The sequence below is a fragment of the Geospiza fortis genome, unplaced genomic scaffold (genome assembly GCF_000277835.1).
Source record: "Geospiza fortis unplaced genomic scaffold, GeoFor_1.0 scaffold55, whole genome shotgun sequence".
NCBI lineage: Eukaryota > Metazoa > Chordata > Aves > Passeriformes > Thraupidae > Geospiza > Geospiza fortis.
Genome location: NW_005054308.1, coordinates 7,198,862 through 7,214,422, shown reverse-complemented (window position 1 = coordinate 7,214,422; position 15,561 = coordinate 7,198,862). Strand labels below are relative to the sequence as shown.

Here is a 15,561-nt window from a genome sequence, read left to right as displayed (position 1 = left end):
TTAAAGATCAAGGTTTCTGTTAAATTTTTCCAAGATGGTTGAGTTTGTGTGTTCAAATATCCACTGCTGTGTTGGAGATGAAGGATTGCAGCTATTCATAAAGATCTTTCGATCACTCTCACTGCAGTCCATACAGCTGCTGCTGACTGGGTGGTAGAGAGTCTTGTCCTGGAGGAGAAAAATTTGATGTGAGCTTGCTTAAGTGGAAAAGAAAAGTTGTTTTACAACCAACAGAAAGAAGTCTTAAAAACCAATTTTGTCACTTGGGTGTATCTGAAGTTGTTCCACACTTAAATGGTCGACAAGTGTCTGGGTTCATTCCCACCCCTTCCAAGAGAATGCAGCCCAATCCCTCACCTGCACTGGGACCCTCTAAAGCTTCCCAGGGGCTCTTCTGGAATCCTGCTGCATCCCTCTGGGGCACCATGCCAGCAGATTGCAAGGACTAGGACAGGGCACTTAGACAAGAATTTACTTACCTGTGGCCTACAACAGCATTGCTTAGTAGGAGGATGAATAAATCCTTATCTACTTTTGGCAGGACATTGCAGTGCTCAGAACAAACCAACTCTCAGAACACCTCTTTGCAAACTCAAGGGCATTGCACCACCTCACTGTCAGCTGTGGGGACACTGCACAGAGATTGTCCCCTGCTCAGGAACCCTGGGGCCCTCACCTTTCTAACCAGTCAAACGGGAGTCACCTCTTTTTAACCAATGGTACAATAACAGGTTGTCTGCACATTCTCTTATTACAGCTACACGAAGAGAAGGAATAAAATGTTGTGGTGACATTTTCAGGAAATGTAAGCGCCTCAGGCAATTTGACACCTTAGATGAGAATACGCCCACACACACAGACTCACTTTTCTGTATCTCCAGAGCTGGTTCCCCTTCATTCCATGACAGTCATAGAGGGTCACAGGGCTGCTGTGGGAAATGGCATCAAAACAAAACTTCTTGGTGTGCTGAGGATCCCCTGGACGGATGTCCTCTCTCCAGCTGAAGGTGAAAACCTGTCAGGACAAACAGGACCCTCACAATGGCTGGTACTGGGTATAATACTTTCACTGGCAGAATGCTGTTCCCTGTGCCCACAGGGTGGGGATGGCTTCAAAGGAAGGACAGTATCTCCTAGAGGAAAAACTCCTCCTGCCTCTGGGGACAGGGACTGCTGACCAGGGGACTCTGGACCAGCTATCACTCAGCATGTGTAACGAGACTGTGCTGCTGCAGCCAGCCATGCTGGTCAGGCCGGGTACTAGAGCAGCCCTGGATGTCTCTGCAATGCAGACATACATCAAGGATTAAGTGAGCAGCTGACCAATTACAGCCCTTCCCAGGCAGCAAAAAAAGTCGGAGAGCTCCAGCAGCTCAGAGTTAGCGCTGGCAGTGAACACCAGAGGCTGCACAGACAGCCTGCAGTCACCTTGAGAAATTGTCCCACACTCCTGGGACAAGAGAGCAGGAGCCACAGCTTCCCACCCCACCCACAGGAGTGCAGGAAGGGCAAACACTTGGGCGTGGTTTCCTGATGCTCCCTTCTACTGACCCTGCAATGAACTCTCAGCACTCTCAGGTGAAGTGAGGGAGGGACTCTAGAGAGCAGAGCTTTAACTCCAGTAACTGAGCACATCTATGCCTATGCCTGGCAACGCAGTGCCCTGAAGAAAGGGCAGCACTGGCCCATGTGCTTCTGCAGGGCTGCCAGCCAGCACGCCTCCCTTCCAGTCCCTAAGGAAAAGGCTGTTCTGGAGGCTCCTCTGGAGGCAGCTGGAGGAATAGTTCTCCTCAGAGATCTCTCATGGGACACTCAGAAAGGCAAGTAATGATCAGGGTGCTGCTATTTGAAGCAGTGCGGCCAAAAACTTTAGTACAAAGAAACTACTTTGTTCTTGGCTGTCTTTTAAATCCCTCTTGAGAGAGAAATTACCACAATCATTTAGGCTCAATGCTACTCAGAAGTTCAAGCCACATTCTCTTCCTAAACATAAGCCAAAACTAATTTTCAAGATCCTCCTGACACAACAGAGGCTTAGTTTTGGACTGTGCCTGAGTAAATTGGTTTTGTTTCTATTTTTCACGCATCAAATTGATATGCAACAACCCTCTGTCTCCTACTACTGAAGCCATTCCCTGAAGAGTTATGCATGGCTCTGTAATAGAGGCATTGTTTTCTTGATTCTTTCTCAGCTCAGCTGCTACAGTTTAGACAAACTAATATTTTCCTCCCTTCTGTTACAATAAAGCTGTCGCTTCTGGCACCTCATATGTTGAGAGGGTGAATCTATAACCTGGCTGGTTTCATCTCTCCAGCAATGGTTGGGTGTTTATAATGCATTTGCCTGCTGTCAGGAGGATGATAGTGAACAGTTATTGAATGCTCCTGCAGGTTCATTAATATGCATGATGCTCCTCTATCACTTCTTTCAGCACAACCTTTGAAGTTAATATTCACTTTGTTACATATTACAGCTGCCTTGTTACTGGTTTATTGTTTTGGCACACTGTTTTCTTGTAATTTCTTTTGTTCACTCTGAGAACTTCAAAGCAGGGGTAAAAGCTCGGCACAGTCTGCCAGGCTCCAGACCCCCCTGTGCCACAAGCACAAGCCACATCCTGTCCCAAAGCACAGTCAGCATGTGAGCCTTGGGTGCACTGACAGCTGTGAATGGCCTTCCTTCCTTCAGCACTGCTCCTTGGAACCTCTCCCTGCCCAGATTTAGGGGCTGATGATTTCTCAGGCTGTTACCTGCACGTTGTTCCATGCTGCCTCTCCTCTGTCCTTCACACAGTTTTCCAGCCTCAGTGGGGATCCCAGGGCTCCATGCTTAGTATCCACACACAGTCCAGTTCCCACATTGCGGATCTGAAATAGTGAATTAATCACTCAATCTCCTACCAGGAAAGAAAGCTCAAATAGTCTCAAATTGCACAAGTATTTGTATGAAGGTAGTTTTTAAGATTCCTCTCTTAACTCTGAGTGTGAGCTGGACAGTAACAGCTGGAAGAAAGCACAGAACTCAAAATGGGACCCAGCTGTACCCCCAGCACACAGCAAAACCTAGCAGTGACAGGACTACAGAGCCCACTGCGGGCTGGGTTGTCTGGTGGTGCCATTTTTCACAGGTCTGTACCTTGTACCTCCTCTCTTAAGTCTGTACCAGTGTGAATATTCTATAGCAAATGTACAATGAATGCTGCTCTTCTAGATTCTTAAGTACTTTAGATCTGTGAGTTACTCTTGTGCTATAGTAAATTCTACATGAAGCTTTTGTTGAATTGTTTAACTTAAGCTACAGATTAAATGCTGTTAAATTTAAGTGCTGTTAAACTGTTAGGCTTAAACTGTTGGTTGAGTTCAGAGCTAAGTTTAGTAAGGGGGTCCACTCTGAACCTTGTGACTCCACGGGAGGATCTCCCTTATTCTTTTTTATCCTTACACTTTTCCATCCCCAGTCTTCACACCGGTAATTTTTGTTGATTTCAATTTTAGATTAATTGATTTTAGATTTTAGTTCGCTTTTTCTCTGGGTGCTTTAACCCTCTAGAAAGTAGTAGAGTGAACCTTGCCAATAAATTTTGTCATGCTTTCACTTTTATATTATACCTGCTTTTGCCAACACCTTTGCCAGTGATTCTTGGAGCGACCCAAAACACTCAGCCACAAGAGTTGTGTGTGACAATTCACAGCCTCACTCCTGGGGTGGTTCTACTCCCAGAACACAGCTGACTTTCAAAAATACAATTGGTTTTCCTGCCTTTCACATGGGAAAGCTAAGGACAAGAGTAGCTCAACATAGTTGTGAAGCCCTTTGGAAATACAAGATTTCACTATTGCTCAGCTGCCGCCTCTCCCTAATCCTCCCTCTGGCATATTCTGCTTTCTACTAAATACACAACATGCAGAACAAGCCAAGTCTCTATTCTCGTTGGAGCTGTGCACTAACAGAAGCAGCTGCCTGCCCAACTGCCTGCTTTGATCAGGCCAGTGCAATGGTAGAGGAGTTCTGGGTTTTGAAACATCAAGCAGATCTTTAAACACTCGCTCGCACCTTACTCACAGCAACCGAGGCACATGGGCAGCCTTAAAAAACCAAACTGCAGATGTCAGAGCACAAACTTGCCTCTCCCCAGGCAGCTGCTGGAGGCTCCACTGGTGGGTAGAACTTTGGCAAGTCCCAGGCAACCTCGTTCATGAACCACTTGAAGCTTTTGCAGTTGAGGTTGTTGCGAAGCTCCTTCTGCGCGGCGACGTCGCCCGCCGAGAGGTGCCGGTACTCGGGTCTGCGCTGGTAAATGTACTCTGCATACTCATCCATCCACACCTCAGCCACCCTCTTCAGGTTCTGGGAGGGAGAGTGAGAGAGGAAACCACCTGAGAGTGCTGCACAAACCACCATTAGCATTCACAGCAGCTCGCATGTTTTTGCTCGGAAAGGATTTTCATTCACATCCACTCTTTCTCTCCAGCTTCAGGACAAAGACTATTTTTATTACTCTGTAGTTCCAAGGGACTTTTAGAAAGATATGTTCAGTTGAGGTCAAAACAGAATCCTGGCACTTGGCCATTATATCTAGTTCCTTGTGGCTAAGAAAAACAACATTAATCAAAAGTTGTTTTTTTTTGCTTTTTTCTGTAAGGAATCTAGTCAGAGCATGATGCTGGTAAATACCACAGGACATTCAAAGGTCTCTGACAAAAAGCTGCTTTCTTAAATCCTTCTTATTGCATCTTTTATATCCATCTAGGAATGGGATTTGAAGTACTCCCTTCTGAAAAGCTCTAGTTCACAATACTCTTTCTTAGCACTATTTTTCCATTTCTTGGGTAAAATTCTTGAGATACCTCAGGAATACAGAGCTTTCAGGTGATGACCCTTCAGAACAGAAGCAAAGGGTATTACTTTGTGCCAGCAGCACATTTCATGTATTACTGTAAAGCTTAATCCCCTGTGCACCTCCAAGACAGCAACAAACACCACCCACTCAAGACAACCTGCTTGTCACAGTGCCCTTGAGAGTGCTGGAGCTTGGGCTGCTCTCTGGCAACATCAGGCAATTCTTGGTGCCCCTTGGTAATGTGCCATGTGCAGTTGTGACTCCTCACCTGAAGCTGCTCAGTCCAGCAGTGATCATTCACTGCCAAAAAAGTTAGGAAGCCAAGAGTGAGCAGTGTGCTGATCCTGCCCCCAGTGCAACCTGCACACAACAGGAGCAGGTGTTCACCTCAAGGTGTCTGTTAAGATGCCAAGAAACAGCCTTTCCTACCTCTCTGCTGTCTCCTTCCAGCACTGTGGGAGTTCACAAGAGCCAAATACTTGAAATCAAACTACTATCAATCAAAAGAAGTAGAGCTCCCTCCTGAAGAGATGGCACAGACAGGAGAGTGCTCTGTAGCTCTGACAGGTCATTGCTGGGCTGAGGAATAAATCCAGATCTATAACTGGGGTGATGCCATTAAAGCATTGTAACACTGTGCAAGCCTTAAGATTTCAGAACAGCAGGGCACCTCTCTGAAGTTTTTAGTTTTGCAGCCTTCCTGCTCCTAGGATGTTTTTCTCCCACCAGAGGGCAATGCAATCCCTCCTCAATTTGAAAATTAGCTAGAGAAACCCAGTGCAGGATAGAAGAAATCTCTTTCTTCTTTGGGCTACACTTGATTAAGAAATAAGATGGCACGGAACATTCCACTGTGGAAAATTACAGCTTGCCCATTCAGTGGTCTGTGATGCTTGAAGTTGAGAGGTCTTTCAATCACCAAAACCAATCACCACACTGAAGCTGCTGCTTTTAGAGAGCACAGCTATAAAATGACTGAAGTTATTATACAAATAAAGCCATATTTTGTTTTCATAGCCAGCGCCTGAGCACGAAGTCCCTGCCCAGCACCCAGCAGTGGCTGATGTCTGGAGCATGGCAGCTGTTCACACACACATCTGCAGCTCCCTGGGCTCTCTTCCCTTTGTGCTACACAGCCACCAATGCAAAACTGCTCAGCTTGCACTGTATAAGTGCAAATTACAGACAAAACCCCTACATTTGCCTCCCATTGAGGGGTGAGAGTAGACAGCAGCACAGTCACACTGCAGTCAGACTCCTGCTGTGGGGAATGCCCCTGCCACTTACTCTTGCCAGGCTGACTCCTGTGGGAACCTTGTATGGAACATATTTCCTGTAGATATGACCAACTCTAGAGCAAGGGATGTCCTCCATGCGACCTCCACACATCCATACCTGTAGAACAGCAGAGAAACACATTCAGTCTGGCTTTATGAAGGAAAATGAAAAAGAAAAGATTTCCAAGTAATAAAAAAACTTAACCCAGATTTTTACATTAACACTCTTCCCAAATCCCCTCCCCTCCCTGCCTTAGTCCCAAATCCTATAACAACCTGCTTAGAGCCATTCAGCAAGCTTTGATTTAGCAAAAGTGCTCTCAAGCCTTCTATACAGAAAAGAACAGGGGAAAAAAATCCAAGCAATGAGAAAACAGCACGCACCTCGCTTTAACTGATATATGTTATTACAGCAATAGTAACCACAACAGTTAAACTGGGCTGCCATAAAAACCCTGGGTGTGGGTTGTGTAACAAGGCTGTAAAAGGGAGGCCATCTCCCTAGTACAGGTAGTCATGTGTTATGCAAAAAGCTCCAGGGAATTCATGAGCCTGTTCAAGTGCCAGAAATCAGAAGAAACTGCTACTTTTTCCCGTGGTTATCACTGCTCTTTTATGGTTTCATTGCTGACATTCATTCATTGCTTTTGCAGCCTTACAATTAAGTGGAAATCTCTGCCTGGTGAACACATAAATAGCTTTAAAAATGCCCTCAGGAAGTCACTAGAACACACTGCTAAGTTGGAGATGACTACTTTGATGCTTGGTTAATGTCTAGAGCGGGCCCAAAAACTTCCTTCCCCATCTGGGGAGATTTCACTTTGTGCCAGCACTATGCAACAACTTTCTTTCATTCTTTATAGTGTGGATGTAGTAATTTTGTCCAAGTGAACTAAAAGGAGACGTTTTCTAAACCAGCCAATCTACCTCATTAGGTTTAAGAAATATTTCTGTGTTTCTTAGAAATATCCAATCAATACTTAAAGTACCCTTTAGAATGCCAAAGAAATGACTTTCTGAATTCCTGAAGGGAGGCACTGCCTTTGCCCTTCTGTTTGTCCCCAGATCCCATGGGAGTGCCCCAAAGGCTGTGGATTTTGGTGCAGTGCTCTTGGTTTCCCTGTTCACTGGGGCTAATTTGAGCCACCAGAGTTCACTGTACAATGAGCTTAGTCAACAGCTTCACACAGAGCAGGCAATTCCATTAATATTCTACAGTGACAATATTAAATACTTAGCTCGGAAGAGAAATATTTGGCCAAGGCTGCTGCATAATTATTAGCTCTGACACTAAAGTCCTCTGGAGTTTCAGCTCTGTCTGCTGGCCCTAATAATTACAGTCATTTGCTGACTGCATATAACCTAATGGAGGTTGGTTGCTCTCAGTTAGAGAAATATTTTTCATGGGCAACTTCTAAAGTTCAAGGTACTTAATTACATGTCGTTATGGTGAGAGAGACAAGAAGAAAGCTGACAAACACTCCTACAGAATTTCATTCCTTTTGTCCCTGCTGTGTCCTGAGAGGCTAATGCAGAAGAGATGAAAAAGAAACTAGCACTCAGCTTCTATGAAGTTTCTTATGGAATTAGAAATGCTTTTTATTCTGCAGTGACTGTGCTTTTGGCTGCAAAGGGCCAGAGTGTGATTTCACTGCTGGGAAATTAACAGGCTGAGAAAACAAGAATTTGGACATGGTTTGTGTTTCTAGGACAGAAATGGTTTGTGCAAGGCTGTAAGGGCTGCAACAGACCTGGGAACCATAAAAACCTTCAGGAGCAGCAGCAGAAGCCCAGAGCTCAGTTGCACAGACAAATACACACTCCTCAACACCCTGCACTACCGTGCACTGCACCCTGCAGCAAGAAGCCTGAGGGGGTCACAGCAGCTGCATTTTAGTGTAACACAAGCCTGGCTGCAAACACCAGCCTGCTCTCCTTACTGCCTGCCCACAGGATGCCTCACCTGCCCTGTTTCTAAGGAAAGGCTTTCAGCCAGGCCACCACAAATCCAGTTCTCTGGAACATGATGTCCCTGTGTAAGCTGAGCAGCAGAGCCCTGCAGTTGGTACAGCTGGAGAGGAGAGAGCTGTCCTTGTGCTGCAGAGCTGGAGAGGGAAGCTGGACAGAACTGATGGGCCAGGAGCTCCAAGCTGGTACAAGACTCCAGGCAGAGACGACAACGTCAGAGGAACACATGCAATGGGATCAGAAAAGCTACTTAACTGAGTTGCTTAATAAGTAGAACCTAACTTCAGTTTGACTTGCTCTTTTCTTGCTCATGCTTTTAAAATACTGCAATGGAGGAAATGGAAGGCTTCCTAATCCCTACCAGCAGAGCTCAGTGACCCTTTCAAGGTATTTTGCCACCTCTGTGCCTTTTTAACGTTTCCTCACACTGCAAGTGACAGTATGGCACCCACAGTACAAATCTAATTTTAAAGGCATGCTTTCCATTCATTCGTTGCTGCTTTGATTTATTTTATTAGTGAGCTGCTTTGTGTGGTGACAGAACTCATTACAACCTCCATAAAGACAATTACCAGTCCTTATCTATACAACTGGAAGAAAGGGGAGAGGCAAAGAGCGTGATATGCATTGGTAAAACACAGCTAACAAAAGCATTAGAAAGCCAGAGCTAAAGGTCAGAGAATCGCATCCAGGGGTCTGTCAAAGAGTAAATGCAAGAGAAGCAAACCCAAAATAGCTGTGTGCTAGCTGAGGGAATGCTTCCACTCAGTTACTGGTATTTGGTTGTTTTTAAACAAGAGTACAGTTCCCAGGCATGACACACCAGAACGTACACTGCTAAAAACACCGTGCTGTCAGAGAGCTGAAATGGTCCTGGGCTGTGGGGCAGCACCTCATGCCTTCCCCACAACACTGACTGTCACTTGCTGCCTTCTCTAGGCCTGTTTCTTCTAGGTGTTTTACACACCTTGCCTCACTCCTCAGCTGACATGACAGAAATCCTCAGAGCCTGAACTTGCACCTGATTTCAAACAGCCATTTATGCTGTAAGAACAAGAATTAAAGCTGGTCAGGCAGACAGTGCTTCTTACAATAATCTAATCAGATCTCATCAAGAGAGGACAGGAAATTTCTCTTCCTCCTCAGGCACAATTTTGCCAATCTTCATTTTGGGCTTGGAATCCAGCAGCTGACAGATCTGCCAGAATGAAGAGAAAACCTGGCTACACTGAGGTCAACAGGCACACTGAGCAGATTTAGCTAAGGCCACAGTCTCACCCTAATAATAAAAACTACACAAGGGAAATAAACTAGCACTAGTGATATTGCTTCCATCTTCCCAGCAGCCTGGAGAGCTGTAACTCCATATTCATAAAGTGACTCCAGAGCCTTTGATTCAGTCAGTATGCTGTGAAAGCAGCAGATAATATGCCACCTATTCTCTACATGGGAATGTTATGCTGATCCAATTCCCTTTCTGCAATTTCAGAAAACAATTGTCAGGTAAGACAGCTGAACCTCTCCTCTCAAACACACAATACAATACTGCAGTTGGTGTGTGAACACAAATTATCTGGGTATACAAGGTTTATGGTTTCCAAAGACTGCACCATGATGAGCCAATGCTTCCCAAGAGAGGGGAAAAACACAAAAGACAGTTAAGCCTTGAAAATAAAGCTGCTTCTGCAAGAGACAACAGAAATGAAGACCATGGGATGGACCAACAGAGAGCAGCTGGCTGGTGTGTGAGCACACACTGAAAGGTGGGAAGAAAAAGGCACAGAGGATAAGTCAAGGGGGTTCTCTTTATAACAAAGCAGGTGAGAGGATGAAAGCAAGGGCAATAACTCAGGGAAATTGTAATCCTCTACAGTGGAAGCATCAGCTGCTCCTGCTGCTGGGACTCGGTGCTCTCTGAGAGATTAAGGCAGCCCATGAGGCACTGGGATCTGTGTGTTTGCACAGCACCTTCTCACACACCACACACCAGTAGAGCCCCTCCTCACCCTCTGCAGCATTTGAGGGTAATGACAGCACTTTCTAATAATCACATTTCAGGGAGTGGAGGGGAGCACTTCCCTGCTGCTGCTTGGTGGGAGGCTGCTCAGGAACCTGAACCAAGAAGAGGGTGCACAGAGGCAAAAAATTCAAGGCAATGGTCTGAAACTGAACTGAGCATCACCAGATAGGAAGGGAGAAAGAAGCCACCCTGTTCTGCAGCTGAGAGCCTTAGAATTAAGCAGCATGTGCTGGCTAAAAAAAAAAAACACACCCACAAAAAAAAAGCAGCAGAATGCCTGGCCTGTTCCAGTGTGGGCAAACGTGAGCTGCTGGAAAGTGGAGTGAGGATGTGCCTGGAATAAGCAGTGCAGGCTCACAATCAGCACTAACTTCAGCAACACAAGTAGAAACGCTGTCAGAATGGATCCCTTGGCAGCTGCACCCAAACCACACACCTGCCAGAGCCCAGGGGCAAAATGGGAATCAGAAATGTGCTGCTGGCATGGGGCAAAGGAGAGGCAGGCATTAGACATGTGAACAGAAGCTGTGCAGCACTTGGATTTGTTGGAAAACATGTAACATGTTTTATGCTGTGGAAATCAGAAGCAATCCACATTGATGGTTTGGGAAAAGGATCTGGAAAAATGCAATGGTCTACAATGACCAGAATAAGTGCAATGGCTCTTTTCCTATTGCTGCAGCAAGAATTGAAGACTACAAGTACTAACCAGCTCTTTTGTCTCCCTTTTAATTGTTCTTTTCAGGGAAACTGTCAATTTGGCTTGTTTGCACCGAGCCCTTTGCTTTTTATGAAGGCTTTACAATCTCCAAATTACAAGGCAAACGTTTCTAAAACTGAAATGATTTATCACCTAGAGAGGGAGATTCTGGATTCTCATTCTTTACTCTTCCAAGTACAGTGTGCAATTAAAGAACTGAGAACCACACCACTCAGATCTGAGATACAAAGCACATCTACATTTATGCCTACACAAGTCAGACATATCCCTTTTTACTCTTCTGTTTCCCCACAACCACAAAAATCAGAGACTATGTATTTATGGAAGAGAGGCGTGAAGCAGTTTAGTGAAGATTTATATAAGCCAAACAGAATAGAAGCCACAAAAATACTGGAAAATAGGCAACATCATCTCAAATAAAACTGAGCATAGATAAGTGCTGTACAAAGTAGCACTTGCAGAAGGGAACAGTTTAAATGCTTCACACATACTGCTCCAAATTAAATGCACTTATGTAAAAAAAAACGAAGTGGTTACGTAGGCAGCTGTTAAATTGTGTTTAGAAGAGGAAAGCTCCATTATAACTTTGGGTAAAGAATTGAGTTTTGTTTCCACAATCAGGAAGATAAAAAAAAAAAAAAGACCACGAAAAACTGCAAGAGAGGAGAGGTGAGGAAGTGACTCCAGAAAAGCAAAGAACCCCCCCTGAATGAAGCCTGCTGCACAGAGGGGGCAGCAGAAAGGAAAGGTGACAAACACCCCACAGACACAGCTGGGAATGCTTGCTTACCCTCTTTCCAAAATACAAGAACACACTTCAAGGTCAGCACCTGGGAATTCACCTGTAACCACCAGTGCAGACTGTGATCTGCCTGGGGTGACCTGAGCAGGAACCCCCTGACAGACCCTGAGCTGCTCTGGATGCACACAGGGCAAGAGAAGGAAGCAGTGCCCGTTTTCTGCTTGAATATGGAATGGATAGATCAACTCCTTCCTTTCTGAACTAGAAATTTCTGTTTTAAGGGATTGCTAAGATCCAGAAAACAACAAACCAGCAGTGAAGGTTAGAAAGTTCACCTCAAGTTTTTGTCCCTCCTACATGCAATGTTTTCTAATGATGTTTGATGCACATGTTTCGTACAACGTGCAAGGCTTCTAGAGTTTGATCTGCCCTCTAGCTAAATATTTTCTGAGGTGTTAAACACTGATGCTTTCTCTGCTGGCTTGCTTGAAAATTTCTGCTCAGAAGGAAGCAGAGCCAGCTGATAACAGAAATACATATGATTTCTAAAAAGAAAGGCAAGAGGTTCTTAAATAAACTTGTTTATTTCCAGTCTCTCAGCAACAGAGCCCTGTATTTTAAAATAAAGGCAAAACCAGCAAAGCACAGTCCATGAATGGCCAAAAAAAGAATATGCTCAAGGCAAAACCAAATCCAAACCACAAAAAACCTTCCCCAGAAGTCCTGTACTCCTGGTGAGGCTCGAGAAGGCCAGATCCAATGCAATGGATCACAGGCCAGCAGTACAGAAGAGTACCTGCACCCACAACACCCAGGGACAGGAGCAGATTCTTTATTAAAGGTGGCCTGTAAATCTGGCATGCTTATAATCTGAATTCCCATGAGACAATAAATAATGTGAAAGCAGGTACCCCACACCTAAAGCCAGAGCTTTAAATTATTTGACAGTGCACCTTTAACTACAAAATCTCAGTCTGTTTCTGAAGGTAAAAACGTAGCTCTAAGCTCACCAGGAAATGTCATAGCTTCATAAATTCTATGAACAAACCTTCTATTCTTGCAATTCCAGCAGAATTATTAAATCTATCAGCCACAGATGAATGTATCAATTTATCTTAATTTCTGAAAATACACTGAGCCTCTTTCAGTGAAAACTTCATTTTTCTGTTGCACAATGAAAGAAAAAAGGGGGTCTTTGCAGAGATTAATTAAAGCAAATTTATCCCTCCATAAATTACCATCTCTGGACTGAAATAAAACACAGCATGTTTCAGAGGGGATAAGCAAACAGATGAATGAAGCAGTCTTATTTCCTGCAGATCAAGCAGTGTGACTGTCTGCTGTGGCACTGGAGACAAAGGGCTTGCCCAGCCACTGTCATCACTCTTGGAAACCAGCATTTTCAGAGAGGAAGAGGCTGAATGCTGCCCCTCCTGCAGAGAATGAGTGCCTTACACAATTTCATTACACGCCACACAAAGGTGAAATGGCTCTAACCACAGTGACACCCCCAGAGAGGGTGCCCCAAGCCCTCCCTTCCTGCCACTGTTACAGAGGACAAGGGACATCCAAGGTGACTTATGGGTTCTGGTGAGGAAATGATGGAACAAAAGGCTGTCTCAAAATCAGTGTCTTTTCTCCCACAGTCTGCTGCCCAGTAGCACATGGGGTGTGTGTATGGAAGTGTGCCTTGCTGAGGCTTGATATTCTCCGAACTGCACAGGGGCATGGAGATTCTGGAATCTGTTTTTAATATTTTGTAAGGCTGTCATGTCAGCCATGACTTGTCAGGGGAGACAGGCAGAATTTTAGCTGCTGAAGCCAAACTGTGCACCACAGCCCTGCTATCCTCCAGCCTCGTGCTAAGGTCAGCTAGCTTAGATCAGTGGCATGCAGACACCTGTAAAATCAAATATTCAACCTCTGAAAGAAACCTCAAACAGAGTTTAATGTGGATATCTTTCCTCAGTTTGGTCCAGGCTATGGGAAGGATTCCCCCCACTGAAGAGAAGACTGGGCACCTGCCTTCAGGGTTTGGGACATTCTGGTGGGTTTCCCAAATTGGATTTCAGAGCTCCATATTCCAACCTAGCACAGGTACCAGCAGCCTTGGTGGGTTACAATGACTTGTTACTCTTTGTATGCATTTTTCATCAGCTGGCTAACTCTTCAAGCTCCCACTGACCAGCTCAGTCAAATCAGTGGCACAGCTGTCCCCAGGCCAGGCAGATAATGACCCAAAGTCCTTGCCAGTCACAGTAATGACTCCAGTTGTTGAAGATTTCTTCCTGGCTAAGTAATAGCTTGAGTTCCTCACAGCCAGGGGTCAGCTGGATTGACTACAGACAAAGCTGTTTTCCTCTCTGAGAACTCAAGCTGTGGACTGAGGTCCTCCTGGAACTGGAATCCTCCTTCCCTCAAGGAGGAGAGTATTTCACATCTTGCCAGGGTGAGCATTAAGCAGCCCCAGAGGCAGAGAGCTCCACACCAGCTGACTTACCCTTGCTGGCAAGAGTGCTTGCATTGGAGCTGTGACCACAGAACAGGCACACCCCAGCTAATCCTGCTCCAAAACTCACCCTCACAGTCACTGCTCACATCAGTGCTCATTCTTCTGTGCATTATCTTACTATTCCCAGCTTTTCCACCTCTAGTCACACACAAAAAGTAAGGACAAGACAGATCATTCACATTCTGCGCCTCAGAACAAATTCTTACTTTTCAAAACAAAAGTAATTTCCAGAGAACATGGCTCACCTTAAAGGATATTTCATACTGCTCTCCTCCCCATATCTCCAGACCTGCATCATACCCTCCCAGCTCCCAGAACCACTTTCTATCGACTGCAAACAGTCCTCCAGCCATTACAGGAGACCTTAAGGAAAAACCAGACTCCATATTACAAACACATTACAAAGACACAGATCTCCAGCTAAGCATTTAAAAAACAAAGCAAGATTTGACAAGTATTCTTTTCACCACCCAGTTTTACAGCCCTGTCAGTGCATCAAACAGTTGTTTTGGGGTTATCTACTGATTTCCCACTTGCAAATGAGGAGAACCAGACCAGGCTCCCTTCAGAACCTGCCAAAGCCTCTCCTCCAAGCAGGCAGGGAGCTGACCATTAAGTGACAGGACACCTCCTCAGCCCAAGGGACCTGTATGCTCCACACAGCTCTGCTTCTATTGTAGGACTGAGTCTTTGAGTTTGACCTCAAAAAGTGTTTTGTTGGTTTAGTTTTTTTTTAAACACTGCAGAGTAGAAAGGACAGCAGAACTGTCTCAATGTTGGCAAGCACAGCAACAGCAGAGCACAACTTGATCACAGATTTTCTTCTGCAGTGCACTGTAATAATCAAAATTGCTGTAATTATTCTGCTAAGTTTTCTTCTTCCCCCACCTGGGAATGACACATAACCCACCATTGATTTGTTGGTTTTGGCAGAGCATTAGGGATACTAAGTTATGTTTGAAAGATCTCAGTAATAAATGACCACATTAATTGTTACACATTAGAGTTTTCAATGAAATGTTAACTTCTGCAGGAATTAACTTGGCAAAAACAGCAATGAAAAGGAGAGTGTTCACAGCTACTATACAATGCAATTCTTTTAAACCAGCAAAGCAAACAGCTGCCAAAAAAGCAAGTAGCTTAACACCAGCTTCTGGCTTTTGCTGTGCTGAGGTGTAAACCAAGCCTGCAGCAGGGTGTTATTTCATTAGCTGGCCCTTAGCAGCTTCAGTAACTTACTCAAAGGGATCACTGGGATCAGGTTTCTGTAACTCAGGAGGAATAGGGATCCTCTTGTAATACATCTCCCAGTCAAATGCCCCTCGCATTGCATCTCCAGCCTGGGTCTCATATCCAAAGTGGTCGTGGTCAATGACATCAATCATGGGGCAAACGATGGTCTTGCGGTTTCGGGCAATGCGATCTGAAGAGTGGAGAAACATGTTAGAAAAACCTGCACCAGCTGGTTCCTTTCTCCATG

General features: G+C 45.0%; 1 protein-coding gene across 1 annotated transcript in view; it reads right to left on the bottom strand.

Annotated features, from left to right (window-relative positions):
- GALNT10 (polypeptide N-acetylgalactosaminyltransferase 10) overlaps positions 1 to 15,561 on the bottom strand; it is a 39,236-nt gene continuing 23,675 nt past the window's right edge. Inside the window, 7 exon segments of the mRNA XM_031055277.1 lie at positions 1 to 168; positions 866 to 1,015; positions 2,752 to 2,868; positions 4,127 to 4,348; positions 6,129 to 6,236; positions 14,327 to 14,444; positions 15,321 to 15,504. Coding sequence (XP_030911137.1) covers positions 1 to 168; positions 866 to 1,015; positions 2,752 to 2,868; positions 4,127 to 4,348; positions 6,129 to 6,236; positions 14,327 to 14,444; positions 15,321 to 15,504 — 1,067 coding nt within the window.